The 19863-nt window shown below is 38.9% G+C and overlaps 4 protein-coding genes across 15 annotated transcripts; 2 read left to right on the top strand and 2 right to left on the bottom strand.

Moving 5' to 3' along the window:
• The first annotated feature begins 318 nt into the window (after nt 1-318).
• mRpS6 (mitochondrial ribosomal protein S6) lies at nt 319-1040 on the top strand. The gene is made up of 2 exons (XM_020960610.2): nt 319-541; nt 611-1040. The coding sequence occupies exons 1-2, from the start codon at nt 497-499 to the stop codon at nt 1007-1009; spliced, it is 444 nt and encodes a 147-aa protein (XP_020816269.2). The 5' UTR covers nt 319-496; the 3' UTR covers nt 1010-1040.
• Nucleotides 1041-1215: 175 nt separating this feature from the next.
• On the top strand, nt 1216-3343 carry LOC110189985 (alpha-tocopherol transfer protein-like). The gene is made up of 2 exons (XM_020960274.2): nt 1216-1609; nt 1762-3343. Exons 1-2 carry the CDS (start codon nt 1305-1307, stop codon nt 2390-2392), a joined length of 936 nt encoding a protein of 311 aa, XP_020815933.1. The 5' UTR covers nt 1216-1304; the 3' UTR covers nt 2393-3343.
• Nucleotides 2423-3196, bottom strand: LOC110189986 (putative RNA methyltransferase CG11342). Its single transcript, XM_020960275.2, has one exon. It carries the CDS (start codon nt 3194-3196, stop codon nt 2477-2479), a length of 720 nt encoding a protein of 239 aa, XP_020815934.1. The 3' UTR covers nt 2423-2476.
• A 308-nt stretch (nt 3344-3651) lies between the features above and the next one.
• On the bottom strand, nt 3652-19323 carry DopEcR (G-protein coupled receptor DopEcR). Of its 12 annotated transcripts, none has more exons than XM_086833553.1 (5): nt 19233-19323; nt 18024-18208; nt 6678-8151; nt 5860-6118; nt 3652-5749 (listed from the first exon to the last, which is right to left on the bottom strand). In XM_086833553.1, exons 3-5 carry the CDS (start codon nt 6808-6810, stop codon nt 5173-5175), a joined length of 969 nt encoding a protein of 322 aa, XP_086689679.1. In that variant the 5' UTR covers nt 6811-8151; nt 18024-18208; nt 19233-19323; the 3' UTR covers nt 3652-5172. The 12 variants fall into 12 exon arrangements, with proteins under 12 accessions (XP_086689679.1, XP_086689673.1, XP_086689676.1 ...); XM_086833547.1 differs by lacking the exon at nt 19233-19323 and adding an exon at nt 18612-19140; XM_086833550.1 differs by lacking the exon at nt 19233-19323 and adding an exon at nt 18884-19120.
• Nucleotides 19324-19863: the final 540 nt, after the last annotated feature.

A 19863-nucleotide genomic window follows, 5' to 3' on the forward strand; every position in this document is an offset into this window, starting at 1 on the left:
TGTTTTTATTTTTTCAAATAATTGCAAAACACCAAAAGAACCCAATCCTCTCTAAGCCCTTATAAACATTTTATCTTGGTTTTTGCTAAAATTAATTACAAATTTATTATATTTAAAAAAATATATAAACAAAATAATATATTCAATAAATAAATAGATTGTTTTCCTAAATAGTTATAGAAATAAACTTTATAAATGCTTATTATAAATTATGTAATTTTTTATTTCTATTACTATTTAGGAAAACAATCTATTTATTTATTGAAAATATTATTTTATACATATTTATTGAAATATTTGTACCTTGTGCCGGCTTTCAGGATATAACGATACTATCGAATAAAAGTTGGTTTTCGTTTCTCTAGAAAACAGCTGTTAGTTTCTGGATCGAATCAACAAATTGTTTTGCTTAGTTTTATTCAATTAAAACCGACAAATAAAAGGCTTTAAATATTAAAATTAAATAATTACTAGCCGAAAAAATCAACTAGTGACAATGCCTACCTACGAACTGGCACTGGTGCTGCGTCAATTGCCCCGCGTGAGTTGTCTCATGCGGACCAACCGAGGATTACATAAAACCTGACCAAAATCTTTTATTTGCCGGCAGCCGGAGCTGATATCCGTGATCCGGCGCACCGCAGAGGCCATTCTGGACAAGGGCGGCATCATTCGGAAGCTGGAGAATCTCGGAACGCGTGCCCTGCCCCACAAAGTCAGCGAACACGGCGTGGTTCACCGCGAAGGCGCCCACTTCACCATCGCCTTCGACACGGCGCCCACGCAGATCGCTGACTTGAAAGAAGAGTTTGGCCGCGACATAGACATCATCCGCCGGTACGTGTTCAAGGTGCAGGAGCCCGAAGAGCATAAGTGCACACTGCACGAGGAGATGTTGCCGCCCGCCTACCGCAAGGACGTGAAGGAGATAGTGGAGGCCGCGAAGAGAACGCAGAAGAAGAAGTACAACTACAACTCTGGACTGGATTACTATCCCTTCCAGAAGTAGATTCAATAAAGCTGTTAATTTGTATTCAAAATCCATGGACGTTCGATAAGAAGGGGAATCCGCAATTGGTGGCTATTTAGAAGCTTTCTTACGAAATTCTCCTGTTATCGAGGCATTTCGCACAATGTTTGTCTTTGTTTAGTTTATGACAGCCCAATCGGGCACTTATCAGGCATTTTGATAACGCGTCATATAATTCGACCATCAATAGAACGTAGATTGGGTGGCAAGTAGTGCCCCAAGAAACGTTGAATAGTCCACTCGCAATTCGTCTTAAAGAAAAACAGTTTGAGAAATGGCACCTCAAATTCGCCCACTCACGCCGGAGCTGCAAAAAGCGGCTAACGAGCAGCTAAAAGAGGATCCCACCCGTCTGGAGGCTGATCTACAGGCCTTTAAGACCTGGATTGAGCAGCAGCCGCATCTGAATCCGCGTATGGACGATCAGTTCCTCGTAGCTTTCCTTCGTGGGTGCAAGTTCAGCCTGGAGCGCGCGAAGTCGAAGCTGGACAAGTTCTATACGCTACGTACCAAGTATCCGGAGTACTTCACCGTGACTAGCACGACGGAGGGCAAGTTCCGGGAAATTCATCAAACGGGGTAACTATACGGATCAAAGATTGTGGCTAATTTCATTCCATTTGTGTTATCTGAAGAAATATCTTGAATATTTTATCTTAAAACCGATAATATTTTTTCTTATATGTAAGTAAATTCCACTGAAATCTCCCAATAATTTATCGCACAAACAGGGCTATCATCTACCTACCAACTCCTTTGAATGGTAATGGACCCCGCATTGCTATGTGGCGCATGGGCCTGTGCCCCGTAGAGAAGTATCACATGCTGGAGTGCATGATGGTGGCCCAGGCAATGCAAGAGATTGCCATTTTTGAAGACGATTACGCAAACGTCCATGGTGTGGTCTTTATTATGGACATGAAGGGAGCTACGGCGGCACACATGTTCCAGATGACGCCCTCGATGGCCAAGAAGTTTACCGTCTTTTCGGAAGAGGCTCTGCCGCTGCGCCTGAAGGCCCAGCACTTTATTAACACCATTGCCGGCTTCGAGCAGCTCTTCAATATGTTCAAGCCCATGATGTCCAAGAAGATGCAGTCCCGCCTCTATGTCCATGGCAACAAAATGGATCTGCTCACGGAGCAGATTCCGTTGAAATATCTGCCCAAGGAGTATGGAGGCGAGAATGGAACAGTACCGGAAATAGTCGCCGATTGGGAGAAGAAGTTGGACGCGTACAGTGATTTCTTTAAAGAAAACGCCAACTACGGCACAGATGAGAGTCTGCGTCCGGGGAAGCCCATCGATTTCGAGGGACTCTTTGGCATCGAGGGCTCATTCAGGAAGCTCAATGTTGATTAGACTTCATCCACTGTGTGCCTACAATATGAATTTTGTTACTTTACATGTTTAATGTTTTAATAATATCAAAAGGAGGATTTCCTATCATCTGTAAAAGCATATCCTTCGCTGCCATTTGGTTGGCGTGGATTCGAAAGTCTTCCGGCGACCCAGTGTCTTTTCTAGGTAATTCTGGATCTGCAATTCCACGTCGGAGCGCCATTTAAGTTGCGGGAAGAGCGGAAAACCATCACCCGCTCTCTTCATTCGTCTTACAGCAGTTTGATAGCACTTCCAGGGTTGCGGCTCTACCACCAAGAGTTCAGCTATGTCCGAAAGCTTCTCCAGAAACAATTGAAGACCCTGATCATGGTGATTCAGGTGAATCCACATGGTTATGGAGTAGCAGCAAACAGCATCAAACTTTTTCCGTCGTATGGCGTTTAGGTACCTCGTTATGGAGGCAAAGGCAGTCTCATTTAAGACATCCAGGCAATTGTAGCTGATATAAGTATTGTATTCGTTCTCCGCCAGAGCACGTTCGATGAGACGTTCGTCTATATCGACGCCAATTATTGTCACAGGACGCTGCAGTAGCTGCTCCAAGTGTTTGTATAGGAGTTGGGTGAAAACGCCTGAATTGCATCCCACATCTAGCACCACGTAGGGACTATTTTCGGGGGTTTCCTGGTCATCCTCCACAGGTGGCAGCCATATATCCTTGTCAGGCAAAAGTTTAACCCGCTCCGAGGCCGAATTGAATTGATAATAGTTCATAAAGTTTCCGTATTGAACGGCGCCGGGATCGTTGTTTCGGATGTTCATTTCACATAGATTGTGTTGTGTTGCTTTTTATAAAAAAAAAGAGTTAAAACAGCTTATTGTTGATAAACACATGAATTTTAAGAGTGGTCGCGTTGAATTTAGTAAGAATTGCTTAATTTCATCGAAAGGGAATTGAATTTTAAGAGTGGTCGAGTTGAATTTGGAAAGAATTACTTAATTTCGCCGTAGCTGGTCACACTGCTGAAAAAAGGGAAAAGCGATGTTTAAATATCGATAAACTTACTATCGATGTGAGCAGAAAGGAGCTTTGATGCGGGTAATTTAAATTTAAAGAAGAGAATTCCAACTTCGGAAGAACAAAATTTAAAATTGAATTTTATTTCGCCTAAATGAAAATAAAGTAAGGAAAAATTGTATTGAAATCCAAATCTAAAAAGATTGCTAACAATCATTCTTCCAATTATTTCACCAAGTCAATATAAAACACCCGCATCTTTGTATTCATCATCTTTTGCATTTATTTACTGCGCTTATTGGTTTATATTTTCGCCGAACGCCCTTTCCAGCTGCTTGTACGGCTCTAACAATTTCCTTACACTTACAAATCAATAACATTTTGCTTTGGTGTGTAAATTAACATTTTAAACTATAACTAAAATGTACAAAAGATCGCGTCAATGAAATAATGTACAACAACAAAATATACACAATGTTTCGTTATCGGCATTTCGATTTAACATACTCTCGTCACAATTTTCTTTCGTATTTGGCGGTTAGGATATTAACAATGTCTTTACCTGGCACCTGGCACCTGGACACCCCGCTGGCTGAGCCTGGGAAACTGAATTCGACCCACTAAGGGAACTAGGCAAAATTGCAACAGTCTGTTGGGAACCCGGCCAGATGGAGGCGTTCAGGTGCGCGGCCAAATACGCCCTGTTGCAACCGTTTTAAGCACGATCTTGAAACTTGACACTAGCCTAGATTATGAGTTCCGCCACTCCATTGCCCGCCCAAGTTAATTAATTCTTATTATTTATGGCTAAGAACTACTGGAAATGTTATTTGTTTTCGGTTTGATCGCTTTGGTTATATTTTATTTATAGGATCTTAGGATCTCCTTCGTTCGAAAGTCGCGAAGCGTGCGAAGATTGAAGTTTTTGAATTTTGAATAGCGATTTCCCATTTCCGATTTCCGGCCCGTCGTCAAGTTTGGCAAATTGTTTAATAAACTCTACACGCGATTTGTTTTGTAAAATTCTAAATGCTACTTAATATGGACTTTGAAAAAGGTTTATACTTTTAAGTTGTCATGCTAACAAGTTGTCAAGTTTCTAGGTTTAGTTTAAATAGCATATATGATTTCATTTTTGTATAACCGGAAACGGAAATGCAGCTGCATCTATCGGCTGTCGGATTTGCTGTGAATTGTCTCTTGTCTACGATCAGAATTATGCGTACAAGTTATAGCTATATTTAAGTACAAGTATTTATATATACGTGGTAAGCTCATAAATACACAATAATAATCGTCAATCAATGCAATCAATCAATCATAATCGGATGCGCTAAAAACTCTTAGCTTAGCTTATTAGTCTAGAAATATGAATATGTCTTTCGGCGTGTGAGTGTGTTTCTGAGTGGCTGTGTGGTGTCTCTGTGTGGTTGCTGTATGATTAATATAACATTGCAAGTTATATTTGTATATTTTAATTTGTTTTTGTTGAGTTTCTGCGTTTTTTAGTGGTTTGTGGTGGTGCGTAGCGCCAACCGGGCCGTAAATATGCAACTATATGGCAAAGAGAGAGAGTCTGGGAAATGGCTCAATGCAATTACAACCAATTTTATTACTTTTGCGGGATCTTGCGGATTACGGATTGCGGATTGCGGATTTCGGATTACGGTTTGCAATAGGAAGGACTAGGACTAGGACTAGGACTAGGACTAGGACTAGGAAGGATTGTGGATAGGAGGGCAATCATTTAATTGGGGATAATGAAAATCTAAATCTAACTCTAGTCATCTGGGTCCAACCCGATTAGCTCTGCTTGCAAACGGCCCTTAGTCTTACAACAAATGGTTAAGCAAAATACTCTCAAAGCGATACGGAATTGCGGCGACATACTGGTCATGATCAGAATTTTCCAAAACGAATTCAATATGCCGATCCAGACGACGGCGAAATTGATAAGAGTACTTTGGATAACGTCGCCCGTGACCACCTCATACAGACGCAACGAGATCCATGGCAGCCAGGACACCCAGAATGCAAAGACTAATGCGAATGACATCATATGACTAGGGTTCGATAAATTTTCAGCCAGAGCAGTTGCATATTCTTTATCGTGAATTGGCTCGCCGGACCTAATCTTACGCATCATAACAAAGATGTAGCCGTAGTTGTGTACGATCGAAATGAGGCTGGGACCTAAGACTAATATCGCCAACGTGACCGTATAGGCCGCCATATTCCCCCAGTCCAGCATGCAGATGTGCGTCACATTATTCTCGATCGGTTTCGAGTAGCCCAAAATTGGGGGGCAGCACAGCAGGGCCGCCGATATCCAGGTGAACACCATCCAGCACTGGCAGCTGTTTTAGGGATAGAATATAATATAAAAATATGCAATTAAAGATTGTGTATTTGTGTATAATTTTATATCCCAAAAAATAATATTTTAAATAATAGTTTTCCTCCTTACCGCGTCTTCGTCTGCACCGTTTCATAGCGAAGAGGCTTACGCACTGCCAAATACCGATCCACCGAGATCCACATGAAGGTGTAGACGGACACCGCCCACAGAGTGACCTCCAGGTAACCGGTGAATCGGCACACAATATCGCCGTACATCCATTCTCCGGTGAGGGCGGGATACACGGAGAAGGGCACCACCAGAAGTCCGCAGAGCAGATCGGCAATGGCCAGTGACAGCAGGTAGTAATTGATCACCTCTGTGGGACCTGTGGGCACAAAACCATTTTAATAAATATGTTTAATGTTCTAAAAAAAAAAATAAGGAAAACAATAAGGAATATTATAATTTACTAGGGATATTCTATTTTATTTAAAGCCTCTTTGAAGATCAGGAGAAATCAATAGAACTCAGTTTATATTATACATTTGCTGAGAGCTTCAAATTACTTCAAGGATTAAAGTAATAAATTTAAATTAAACATAAAACTTATTATAAAAATAAATATACATCTAAGAAAATCAATCTGATTTTGATAAATATACCTATAACTAAAACTTTTTGGGGGACTACAAATAATCGGAGGTTGTTCATGTCTTCTATTCTAAATTTAAAAAAATCATGTCTGCAATCTACTTCATTCCTTTTTTACATTCACATATGGCATACAATTTTCATAAATTAAAAATGTTACATGATAATAATTTAATAAATTGATGGAAAGTTAAGATAATGATATTTTTGGTTGTAAGAAAACGTGACCAAACCTACGCGCAAGAAGATCCTGTTGAGAGAATGAAACCGTGATTATTTAGCGTGTAACGTACCCTTGAAGTTGGCATAGGTGGCGATGATGAGGAGGTTGGACAGGACAATGGCCACGCCCAGTATGGATATGAGCACCGCCTTGGTGAGGGCCTCCAGCTTGGAATTATCCTGCAGGTAGCTCATTTCCTGCATTTTTGCGGGCAGGTGGGCGTGTGAAAGTGGCGCTCCTGTGCCGAATGGGGGCTATATTCCCCCCTCCTAATGTATCCTGATGGCCTTCTGCTATATCACCTGCTCCTTTGGCGTATCCTTTCTCGCCCCTTTCGTTCCGTTTTGAGCGGGGTGAGCGGGGTGCTCCTTCGCGGGCTGATTGTTATGCAAAGGCCAGTGGACGTGGACGTGACCGTACTTTACTTCCGGTCATGGCGGCTGCCCATGCAATTGTCCTGTGTGTGTCCTATGTTTGTGTTTGTATGTGTTTCCTCAGTGTGTCTCGGTCGGTGTCGGCCTCTAGGTGTGTGTGTGTTCCCGTCTGGGTGACGCGAGCGCTCGTTGGTATGTGTGTGTGTGAGAGTGAGTGGCGTCCTTTATTGTGCAACGGCGCCTGCACACGCGAAGGTCGTCGGAGTCCTTGGCGCTGTGTGCTCTCTGTGCTTTTTTTCGCCTGGCGCCAAATTTGTATAAATTTTCTACTGCCTACTTTTCGGGCTGTTCGCGGTGCTGCCTACTTTCTGGCGCTGCGCCAAGCATTTGATTGTTACACACACTCCTGGCGCCGTGGTTAAGGTTAAGGATAAGGTCCTGCCGTGTGTGTTTTCTGTATTCGGGGTTTTTCCTATTACTTTTCCTCGTGTGTTTTCGCTTGTGTGTGTGTCTCTGGGTTTGAAGCTCGTTTAAAAATTTTGTTAGGATTAAAATCTTACGTTTAAAATGCTACTAATTGCGTACAATTTGCTCAAAGTTGAGAGAGAGAGAGAGGATCGTAAACCGTTTCGCCTTCGACTGCTTCTAGTTAAATTCACAACGCTCTTTTTCGCTAAACTTTTAATGAACGTTAAACGGTTATTTGGTATTATATATCTTCGTTTTCTGTTAATAATAATATGCTACTAGTTTAAATATCGATTTAAAAATGTACGCATTTCAAACTCTCAAGTGGAAGAATAATGATTATTATTATTAGTTTTTAATTTGTAATAATTACGCGGTTCTCTCGGGTTCGTTCACGGTTGTTCTTGGTGTTTCTATCGTGTTTGTTTATATTTTTCTTTACTATAATAAAAGCACAGCACAAATGGTTTTGTTGTTCTTGTTTGTAAGGCTTCCGATGTGCTACAGTTAAGTTTAAAATATATTTCGTTAATAGTTCGGTTTGTTGGTGTTGGGTTTTTTGTGTTCGCTGCTTGGTGATTGTGATTATCCTTTAGCTTGTAAATTCTGGCTGTCCTTGCTCCTGCTCCTGCTGATTCCTTCTGTGCATTGCCCTTAGTTTTCCAAGTTTTCCCGCTGTCGTTTTAAGCTAATTGTGCGCATCTGGAAGAGGGGAAAAAGGGGAAGCCATTGAATGCCTGCTGCGTGCTTTATAAATAGTTTGCAGAGTCTAACATCTTGAGCCAATCAATAAATTATCCCACATACGGCAGGCTCGCAGGATGGCGGAAAAAGCCTTTTAGCTGCACAAACGCTTTACATAAGCGTGCTTATCCCTGGGCCCGTCACTTGCCCGCTGTGGAAAAGTCAACCAAAGCTGAACAGCCACCCAAAGCCGACCCGTGACCACCCACCCACAATTCCCGCCTGCAATGACCCACTTTGCCGTGCCACTTGACACAGTTTGAGAGCCATCGCTGTCACTGGCCGGCTGCTCAAACTGCGTCTGTCCCTCGAGAGCCTGGGAACTGTTAAAAAATCTCAAGGGTCTCCCTTCCTGGGCGCTTTTTGCGGACCCTCCTCATCGATCACGCCCACTCTATCTATTTTTAAAGCTCTCATTCGAGTCGCTGTTGTCAATTCAACTATTTTTAGTTTCAGTTTCTGGTTATTTATAGATCGAAAGGGGTCTGCTGTGATGACTTTTGTGCTGGCTTTTGTCTATAACTTGGATTATTTTTAAAATATTGTTTTTGCTTAAGTTTAAAGGGTAGTATTTCAGCTTCAAAATATTATTTTTAAAACTGATTTAAAAATTAAAGTCCTGGGAAGTCGTAGAGTTTTTTATTTATAGTTATTCCTTAATCCTGGTTTGGTTTTCATCATTATTTTATTATATTCTATATACGCTTTTATTTTGGAAAATATGGTCAAGGTATTTAATTGTATGATTCTTATTGTCATCTATATATTATAATCATTTATACATTTATAAATTTTTTAAGCCTTTTTCCTAATTTTCTTATTTACCAAATGAAGTTGAGTAGAAACTAATTAATAATTTCATATTATAACTAAATATTATAATTTAATTTAATAAATTATATTAGCAATGAACTTAACATATTTTTAATTTATAAAAATATGAAATGAACATTATTTTATTCTTGTATATTTTGAATAATTTTGCATTGACTTAGCTGTTAAGTTATTCTTTCATTCCATTCATATTTTTAAGCTGTCTCAAAATTAAATTGCTATTTAATTTAATGAAAAATATTCCTTACTTATTATTTAAACATATATCAACACCCATTTTAGCTACCCCAACTAATGTGCCAACACCGATTTATGATTCGCAGCCTCCGTCAGCAGCGTTTACTACGTCATTGTGCCATTTTCCAACGCAGACACAAACACAAACACAAACACCATTATCAAATGCCATTAGGCAGCGGCGGGGGGTGTACCCGGTGCCAAAAGGGGCAAGGGGCAAGGGTCGTTGTGTGAGGTAACAAGTTTGTCATTTACGCCAGTCGCTCAACTTGGTAATTTAATTAACGATAACGGGGCAAGCAAGCTGCGGCGGAACGCTCTGCGTTCGACATTTAGCCACTGGTCGCCGCCAGGTGATAAATATCAATGAGTTGCACTGCACTGCACTCTGGTGCTCAATCTCCATCACACCTGATTGTCAATCATTACGTAAGCAACTGCAGCTGATGGGGGAGAGCGGTGATTTGGCCAAATGAGACTTCCTGGCCGACAAACAATCCAAAAGCCACTCGACTCTGGCCAACAGCAATTACGCTGAAATAACTGTTATTGCTGGCAACTTAGCCGGAACTGTCCTCATCGTAGTCGTCGTCCTTAATGAGTACTGAATATGGACTCGAATCCGGAGAAATGTGGGGTTCAGCGAACCCGGAGCTCTGGCTTCTTGGCGGGACAATCAATGAGCACAGTCCGGTGATTAATTATGTAAATATTTTCATTGTTCTTCGAGGGGATAAAACAAAATACGCTAACAAGCTGATGAGATTTTGATTGCCACTGGGACGCAGCGCCGCTCATTAAGCGCGTGCCATAATTAAAAATAATATGTGGCCTGCTTTTCAGGGCCTGCTTTCTTTTTTGCCTTAAGGGTATCCTTTTTTGGTTACAATTCGAACTGCAGAAGTTGGGGGTTTAAGAAGGACAAAAAAATATGAACTCCTAATTCAGAGACTAAGTACTCATCATCTTATAATAATAGAACTATTAGGGAAGCATAGTTGATTTTAATACAAAGATAAATATTAGTTTAAAAAGCGATGTTAGCGACTTTTCTTTAATACAAGTTGACAAATAATTAAATCTCGCTGACCTTAAACATAATTCGTTAAGCAAATGTCGTGGTTTATACAATTTTAAAGTTACAATTAATGTAATTAAAAAGGAAAATGTAAAAATATTTATCCGAGTAGCGAAAGAAAGTGGGTAATATAAAAATGACTCATAAAAATCATGATTAATTTTTTAAAAATAACTTTAAAAATTGTTTAATATATTTAGGTTCCATAAATAAATACATCTCCCTCCTATAAGACTATTTCTAATACAAAGCCTTACTCATAGTTTGGCTTAAAATGGTTTTAAAAAATGTTCCTGTTCATCTTTCTTGCTTAAAACATTTATAAAACATTTAAAGCTTCCATAAATTGCCTCTTCTTGTTTTAAAAAGTTGGTTATAAAATTTATTACTTAAATAAGTGACAATTTTCCAACAAAGTTAGATATATCCTGCAAAGCTTATAAAACATTTAAATGTTTAGCCAGAAATTATACTTTAATCCCTCTACCAACTATTATTTTTTTTAACCATAATATTATTTATTATAATTACACCCCCGAAACGCACTGTATGTTTGCACTCAACTTTTTGTTGTTGACCTCTATTCCCCATTCTTGTTTTGTAGATTTCCCGGCGTTAGAGCCCATAAAATATGTATCCCATGCGTGTTTACAATGCGACCACAAAAACATACACCCGCAGAACTCCTTTCCCATCCTGCCAGACCGAAAGGATACGCAAACAGAAACGGATACCCATCGAATGTGTCACGGTATCCTGCAGAGAAGTGCCGTAAAATCGTAACCAAATGCCATGGTGGCCAGGTGGCTGGGTGAGAATGGAGAAGGATGTGCCAGGCCAGGCCAGGCCAGTCTCTTTCATTCTCCCTCGTGGCGCTATAAATAAACTTTTCGAGGGGCACATTTGTTTGAAACAAATTGCGAAACACCGTCGCAAAGGCCAAGGCAAGAGCTGCAGGCCCAAGAAGGATACTCTTTTGATGACGTTAGCCGATGGCAGCCCCTCGCTGGATGCTGGATGCCGGATGGGTGGTGGGCACTGCGGTGGCTGTGATGGCGACAAGGCTGCTGTGGATGGGCGCCAGCGCCACGTCGTCATCATCATCGTCGTCGTTTTCGTCGCCATCCACGTGGCTGCTGCTGGGCTTTACATAAGCATGACCTCACCTTGGTGCGATGCCTGCCTCCAGCTTTTTGTATTGTCTTATTATTTCTCACTGCGCTCTGCCATGTTTAATTCAGTCTGTTTACATGGCCACCTGTTTCGTCCAGTGCATAATTTATGCCTACGCATGTCAAATGTCGCATATGGCTGCACATTTTCGTCCTTGGCCACGCTTGGCAGCTCCTGTCACTCAGTGGCTTAAGGACTTTCGCAGTCTTTGCTCCTGGCTCTTGGCTCCTGCAGCCTGTTGCTTTGCCACAGAGCAAAACTTTTGGTCACAAACTTTTTCGTCAACCCCCCCAAAAAAATAATGCCCGCAGGCGAAATGCAATTAAAGAGGCAGCAAACTTTCACTTCAAAATGCAACAGTTTCTATCACAGGAACAGGAAATTTGATAGTTTATTTGCAAGGGTAAAAAGTTAAGGGAAAATATATACAAATCAGAGAGAATAATAGGTAAACGAACGATGTTTTTGATTGATTTTATCGGGGATTAAATGAGAAAATATACAATCATGGATTCTTGTATTGATTTGTAACTTTTCTGAATTATAATTTGAAAAAAGGTTATAACCTTTTGCTTTTGAAAATGTATCCTTATACTGCAAAACCCGGAATATAGGCTTAGGGAATAGGATTTTTAAATCTTTAAAAATGAATCTAAAAATTTGAAAAGCAATTTTTAGAAGAGTAAATAATTGTTTTTCTATTTATGCGACATTTTGTGGGCTAATTTTTAATACATTTTAAGAGTTTAAGAATTCCCTAATGATTTATTAAACAATAAGGTAACAACCGCTCTTTCCCTCAGTTTATTACTCAAGCCTACTTTGAATTAGTGTAAAAATATCTAAGAAAAGGGTTCTTAAAAATCCAATACTCTAAAAATTCCCTTCGACAGACCAGTTAATTCCATTCCTAGTAAACCTCAACCAAATAACAAAAAACTAAAATAAACCCAAATACAAAACTTCGCCTAAGAAGAAAGGTCATAAAAAAATCCAATTTCCCTACGAAATGCCTTGAATATTTTCGTCCTCGAAATGGGAACCCACTAAATGCTGGCGGGGGGTGCGTGATTGGGCCAACTTAAATTCACGTGCTACCCGCTGTTATGGCCATAAACCGCATTTGTGAAATGCCGTATCACATGTCGTATACGCAATGCTTTTATTTGGGCCAATTTTGCGTTTGCGCGGGGGGCTAAATGGGGCGCACAGAAGGAAGGATGTGGTGGGCGGGGCCAAGGACAAATAGCGAGCGCTCTTGTTTAGTTTTAATATTGTTTTATTCCCCTCAGAATTTTGCTAATTCAGATTTCCTCCCTTGGACCCAAGTTTTTGAATGTCTTGAATGTCATAAGTATCTAGCGGAAAAAAACTCAAATGTTATAGCAAATGCAAGGTTTTATTTTTCTGCAGATGTTTGCAATTGGCAAGGTCACAGTCATGGGCGGCCGCCCTTCTCTGTTTAACACACTCCCCTTGGCAACGTGACGTATGCGTAATAAATAAGACTTGCGGCACTCGGCGGTAAGGACATTTGTATTGGCTCCTGAAACCGGCACACACACACACACACACACATGCAAGCACACCCTCACACACAATCAAATGCCGAACAATCGATCAATAAAAAAATCGAGAGAATGAAACGGCAGCAACAACACGAAATTCGTTTCAATGCTGCGACTTGACATTCAGCCAAGGCGTCCATTGTGGCAGTGGCAGTGGCGCAAAGCCAGTGGAGCAATCAATACGGCAATGCATCAATTTGTCATCCACGCTGCTGCCACTATTGTTGTTGCCGTCGTCCTTTTAAATGCCTGCAACTTGTTTATTTGTTGCTGTTATTTGCTGTCTGATTGATAAGCCAAAGGGAAATGGATAAAGCCAATGGCAAGCTGCGGGGGGTTTGAAATAGTGGCATCATGACGATACGGTTTCAATGCACACTCTAAAAAAACGGGAGGAAAGAGGAAAATATATAATTAACTTGGTTGATTAAAAATTTTTTTTTTTCAATAGAAAGTAAACCAGGGAATGGGGAGGATTCCTTATAGCATAGATCTATAATTTGAGAAGCAGGTAAAGCGATATCTACCCTAGCCTGTATAAGTTAAATTATAATAAAGATAGGCTTTATAACATTGCTGATTTGTACCATAATTTTTTTATTTTAGGAACACGTTCTCATAGTTACATTGTTTATTAATAATATAACTTTGTAAATATTCTATTTCCATTGTTTATACTTTGCTTGGACGATAGTGTACGTCATGAAAAATTAATACATAATACAATATGATATTAGACCTATAAGAATGTAAGTACCAAATTTGATAGCTCTACCTTTCATTCCTTATACATAATTATAATTAAATATTCCTAAACCAACAATAAATATGAAAAAATTGAATAATTGCTTAGTTATTTATAATTTAGTTATAATCTCTGTTGTTTTACAATGAATTAAATGAAGGTTTTATCTTATCTAATCAGTGTATAATATTATAGTCTTAAAAAGTAAAGAAAAAAGTAATTTGTAATAGTTAACATATGATATTATATATGTTGTGTAAAGTCAAGACCCTTTCTGGAACCCTTAAATACATTATTTTTATTTTCTTACAAACTATCTTATATATTTCTCTCTTGTTTCTAGTATTTAATTTATAAAACAGATATATTTCTCTCCGTGAGCATAAGGTTTAGCTGTCGCTTTGCTACTTGTATTTCATTTGCAATTTATTGGCTCAATGTGCAAAACTGAAGCTAAAAGAGCTGCCAAGTCTGGTGTCCGATTTAGACGGAAGTAGCGATCAAGGTTTGACATTTAACCAATTTGTGCACAGCAGCTGCCACAATACTCGAGGACTCGAAATCGGTATAAGCCAAGCCTAGGAGGTCCTTTTTACCCAGCAATTAGTTGGCACTAGCCCAGTGCCACGCCCATCATAAATATATAAATCAAGGCGGGCACAACTAATTAGGAAAAAAAAAACAAGAAATAACCGACCGCCAAACAGAAAGTTGCGATTTGCCTCAAGAAGGAGGTGAAAGGAAAAACCCTGAGTTTGGTTGGAAAAATTCAAGGGGGAGGGAAAGAAAATTTAGGCGGCGGAATATTTAGGGTGTGTTGGAGAATTTAGGGTGTGTGGGTGTGTGTGTGTCCATTTAGGCCGGCCATCGACCAGCTTTTTGTTTTGTTTTTCTTCCTCGCCTTTGGGCTGAAATGTTTTCTTTTCATTTGGCTAAATGTTGTTTTTCTTTAAGAAAAAAAAGTGATAGTTTTGGGGTATAAGTGATTGATTAGTGAAAATGTAACAGCAAAGAAGAAAGTCAATAAAATATGCCTCTTAAGATATTACAAGAAAATAATATGTTATCTTTGGTAATATATTTATTTCTTATTAATTATAAGAGCATCTACTGGTCGCTATCAAGCAATTATTTCTATATAAATATATTTCGTTTAATTTGTTGTTGTTATTTTCAGACATTTAAATATAGCAACGCTTTTTTGTTTGCTTTATCTGATGTTTTTTCTTGTTTGTTTTTTTTTTTTCTGTTTGGCTCTTTTACTTGTTATTTGTTGTCAAACGCACAAGCCGCCAAAAAATCCATTTTCACTTTCACTCTCACTCTTTCCAAAATATCTGTTTTTTGTGGGTGCCACAAATGCGAAAAATGCAGACACGTTGCGGTCATAAATCAAGAAAGATATTAACTTGAATATTTCAAAATTATTATTACTATATTTTTGCAGAGTTTTTAAGGGGGGGAATTATGAAGGAAAAGGTTTGTTTTCTTTAAAATGTCCCAGAGAATACAAACAATTTAAGTGATTAGAAGAATTAGAAGATTAGAATTAGAACTAGAATTATAACTAGAAGAAATATCTGGGACTTTTTTTTCGTTTAAAAGAATATTTTATAGGATTTTTCAATATTTTATAGAGATAGAATACTTAATAAGACTAACAATTAAGAATCATTTGCAAAGACATTGTTTAAATATGTTTACAAAATTCCTTAACCAGAATTCTTAAAGAAATACCCAAAATAAATACCCAAAAATCAAATTTCCAGACAATCCTTTAACATTTAACCGTTGGATTTAGTTCAAGGACTTCAAATCCTTTGACTTTCTTTCCTATGCATGCAAATGTGTGGCCGGCAGCAGCTGCAACACTTTACTCTCTCTCTCCATTGGACTAATTGAATACGTGGCCCGAAAGACAAAGCCGTGGCAGACCAAAGCGTTCCCCTCCCATCCCATGATGGCCAAGAGTCACACGTCACGGACTCATAAATGCTGGAAACCGAGACGAGACGAGCAGCGAGCCATTTGGCATGTAAATTAGAACCCGGCAAGCGGCAGCCTTGGAGTATGCAAGGAAAATTGCACTCAAGTGCCGGACATGCGGCGAATGTGTTGCATGTTGCTCCTGGCAATCCGTCCCTCTTCCCGTCCCCCCCTCCGGTCATGTGTGAAAAATGGCAACTGTGTCAGCGCGCCCACACACGTCCGCGTCAATTGCATTATTCAGCAAACCAGAACAAAAGCCACTCGCTTTTTAGCTGCTACAAAGAACAGAGGCAGTGGGCCAAACCCTTAATTATGCAAAAGACGCCAACGACCTTGAAGTTGCCAATTGCAGCACACGTAATTAAAGACGAAAACCAAGTCAAAGAATGGGAATGGATTTTACATTACAGTGGTCGCAAAAGGAAAATGGTTACAAGGGATGTATTAAAATAATTAGATCTATAATTAAATAGAAGGGGTAATGGAAGTACTAAAGACTTCTGTATGCAAATTTTGAGTTACCCAAAATAATTATTAAAATACTTGTTTCTTTTATCATATGGAATAAATAAGGCTCAAGGACAAGGCTTTAGTTTTGTAATACATTATATGTCCTAATAAATTTGTAATTGTAGGTCTGAGATATTTCTTAATTAAGTACTATATTATTTGTTAGCGGTAAAAGTTGTTTAAGATAAGAAGGTTTTATAAAGTATTGAACTTTTCGAAATTAATTTCACGATGAATCCAAATAATCTCACGAACAATAAACACAAACTTTCTTAAAATCATATATTTGAAGATTTTCATGATAGATTTTAAGTTACATAAATTCAACAATAACAAGAATGGAAAATACTTGATTCTTTAGTAGAAAATAAAAAATAGAAGTGTGTAAATATAGGTTTGAATACTATAAAATAGGTTAATAATATTAACAAACCCACTATTAAGACCCAATTAACCACTATAATATCCCCTATCAATTCGCAGACCTTTTGGGAAAACACAACGTGTGAAATTTCCCATTGTGTGATCGATAAAATGGCCATGTGAGCGACGGTTAGGGGCGGTATTTCCCTGGGAGGTTGAGAGTGTGCGGTGTCGTCGCGTCCTTGAAGGCAAATTTACGACAAAATAAACAGCTTGGCGGCGGTGGCAGACCGTTGCCGGAGCTGGGTCCTTGCCGATAAGGATAAGGATTCGCTTTGCGCTCTCGCTTGGCGCGCAATTTTATGACAGAGCACCAGCTATCGACGGCAGCCAAAGGACAAATTGCCTATAAAATGGCCAAGTCAATAAATGAAAAAAAAAAGAATATCGCACAATGTGTGACCGAGATACAGGATACATATGCAGCAGGCTCACACTCACACACACATATATACATGTCCTGCAAATCCTGTATGCTACACATAAATTGAAATTTTCGCAAAACGAAATTTGCGTGGAAAATGATGCGCTGAGCTCGAGCTTTTCAGTATTTGCGCAAAGTCTTTGGCTTTGGCTAATCCCGTTCTTTGCATTGAGCTTTTCCACCAAATTCTTTACTTTTCGTCCTTTCTATTTTCTTTTTTTTTGTTGCTCAACTTCGCCTATTTTCGTATCTCTACATCAATTTGCAAGAGCAGGACATGGCGGAGAAGAGAAAATCAGCACAGCATTTTCTTTTGGGAGAAGAGCAGCAAAGAAAGCACTCGGAAAAATCTGATCAACTTTAGAAACGAGGGAAAAATGCAATTAATTAGCAAAAAATATGGAAAGTATATTTAATTAGTTAAAAGATTTCTATAGCATTTTATATATATACCAATAAATTTCATATCTTTTATTAAAATGGTTCTATAAATACTCTATGAAGTATTTAATTCGGGGGATCTATCAAAAATATATAATAAACTAAGTTAAAATCTTGGAATAAATATTATTAGAAAGCTTAGGAAATATTTATAAATATATTTATCAATATTTCTCCAATATATATTTCAATTTTCATGGTTTTCCGCAGTGTTACCCAGCACTTTTCCCTCTAACATTATTTCTTGTGTTTCGCTCTTTTTTCGGGGTTGTTTATGTTTTGCTTCGCTCTTTCGCTGTCACTCCTTCCCCTTTGTTTCTTCTTTCTTTCTATTTATTTTATTTTATTTGCACTGTTTTCCTTTTCTTTTTTGTGTTGAGGTAGGATTGGAAATTAAGAGCTACTCACCTTAGACGGGACATCCTTGCGTGTCCTTTCCCTTGACATTGCTCCGAGCTCCAGTTTAGCGTTATTTATTTAAGTTAATTATTTATTGGGTTTTTACTGTTGTATACATTTAATAATATTTATTACATTTTGTCTTGAACACTTTGTCTTTATCACTTTGCTTGTCTGTCTGTCTGTCCCTTTGGCTGCAACAGGCAAGAACTATAAGATATCTAGATAAATGTGGGGTCTTAACTATATATCCAGCGGCTAAGTCAGCTCTTTTTCGGCTCGATAAGCTGGTCTTTTTGCCCAGGTAATAAATCAATCAAATAATATTTTAATGCATGCATTTGGTGGGTGTGTGGTTTATTGTAAATTTAAATGGATTCGGTTTTTGATAAGATAATTTTGCGGGGCTTTGCGGCGCGGAGGAAAGATATATATTTTAATTTATGATTTCACGTTGCGAGTGTACGTATTGTTTTGTATTTTTTTTTTATATTTTTGCGGTCAAACAATTTCCAAGGCTTTCCACGCACACGTGCTGGCGACGCGTCGCTTTTCCAATTTTCCGGGACACATGCAACTCTCGGAGCTCGCTTTTACTTGTTGGCTTTTCCGCGGCTGCTGCTGCTGCTGCTGCTTCTGCTTAGCCTTCAACACGCATACAGAGACACACGGATACACGGCTACACGGATACACGCACAGGACCTCTCACAGACACATGTGCGCAGGTGTGTGCCTTGATTTTTCAATTAGAGTCTCGCTGGTAATTTGCACGGTTTAATTGATTTCGCTCCATTTTCCTTTTTTTTTTAATTGTTTGTGGGACAAAGCCAAACAAACAACAGCAAAGAAAAACGGGGGCTGAACAAACTTTTATTTTTCCTTTTCTTCTTTAGTTTATTTGGCCAGCGGAAAATTGTCTTTGCCGTGGGTGTGTGTGCTTGTGTTGTGTGTTAAAGTCTGAGTGTGTGTGTGTGTTTGTGGACTTCCACCGTTTCCAACAACAACAACCGCTGATTCTTCCGATGCGTGCGTAGGTGCGACGCGCTCACTGTCTAACTGGCAACTGCTTTTCCGCTTTTCCCACATTTTCTTTGCTGCTGCTAACGCCCCGAGAACTTGGCCAACAGAGAGAGAGCCCGAGAGCCTGAGAGAGCGCCCCTTTTTAGCTGGAAAGCCGCAACAACAAGCAACAGGAAAGAGCGCAAGCTTTCGCCTACTTTTCGGGCCAAGCTCAGCCGCCAGCTGAAAGCTCTGCGACGCACATGGCATCCGAGTTTGTTTATATTTGTGGCAGGTAAAAATAGCACTGCATATTTTTAGGCACCGCCGCCAAGAGTCCCGCCACTGCGCATGCACTGGGAGTGCTCAGGCTGAAAGCCTGGCTAAAACAATTAGTTTATGTACATTTTCCCAGGGTTAAACTAATTATTATTGGGGATTTAAAAGTTTTTTTGTTTTACTATTTTATTTTGTTCACAGAAAAAATAAGATCATAAAAATAAAAGATATTTAATGTGATACCTTTTCAGAAAATGTGTTACAAATTTATCATTTAATATTTAGTTCATTTAAAAAAAAAAATAAATGAAAAAATGTACAAATATTAAAAAGTGAACTTTTTGATGAATTCGGACCCATTAGTTCATTTATAAATTATCCCAACCACTCATAAATCCTAAGAATTGAACGATAAATTCATCTTTTAACTAACTCATAAAATTCACTCATGAACTAACAGGAATTTGCTCATGCATACACCGATGAATTAATTACCCCAACATCTCAACCTGTTAAAATGCTATTATTTTATTTATTATTATCGCGTTTAATTATTACAATTGCTTTATT

This window comes from Drosophila serrata, unplaced genomic scaffold, assembly GCF_035046125.1.
Source record: "Drosophila serrata isolate PLE 108 unplaced genomic scaffold, ASM3504612v1 contig_272, whole genome shotgun sequence".
Taxonomy (NCBI): Eukaryota; Metazoa; Arthropoda; class Insecta; order Diptera; family Drosophilidae; genus Drosophila; species Drosophila serrata.

Coding starts and splice junctions, on each gene's coding strand:
- LOC110189986 (XM_020960275.2), bottom strand. CDS start 3,196: ATGAACATCCGAAACAACGATCCCGGCGCCGTTCAATACGGAAACTTT.
- mRpS6 (XM_020960610.2), top strand. CDS start 497: ATGCCTACCTACGAACTGGCACTGGTGCTGCGTCAATTGCCCCGC. Junction 542..610: donor TGCTGCGTCAATTGCCCCGC/GTGAGTTGTCTC, acceptor ATTTGCCGGCAG/CCGGAGCTGATATCCGTGAT.
- LOC110189985 (XM_020960274.2), top strand. CDS start 1,305: ATGGCACCTCAAATTCGCCCACTCACGCCGGAGCTGCAAAAAGCGGCT. Junction 1,610..1,761: donor CGGGAAATTCATCAAACGGG/GTAACTATACGG, acceptor TCGCACAAACAG/GGCTATCATCTACCTACCAA.
- DopEcR (XM_086833553.1), bottom strand. CDS start 6,810: ATGCAGGAAATGAGCTACCTGCAGGATAATTCCAAGCTGGAGGCCCTC. Junction 6,119..6,677: donor CACCTATGCCAACTTCAAGG/GTACGTTACACG, acceptor TTGTGCCCACAG/GTCCCACAGAGGTGATCAAT. Junction 5,750..5,859: donor ACGGTGCAGACGAAGACGCG/GTAAGGAGGAAA, acceptor TCCCTAAAACAG/CTGCCAGTGCTGGATGGTGT.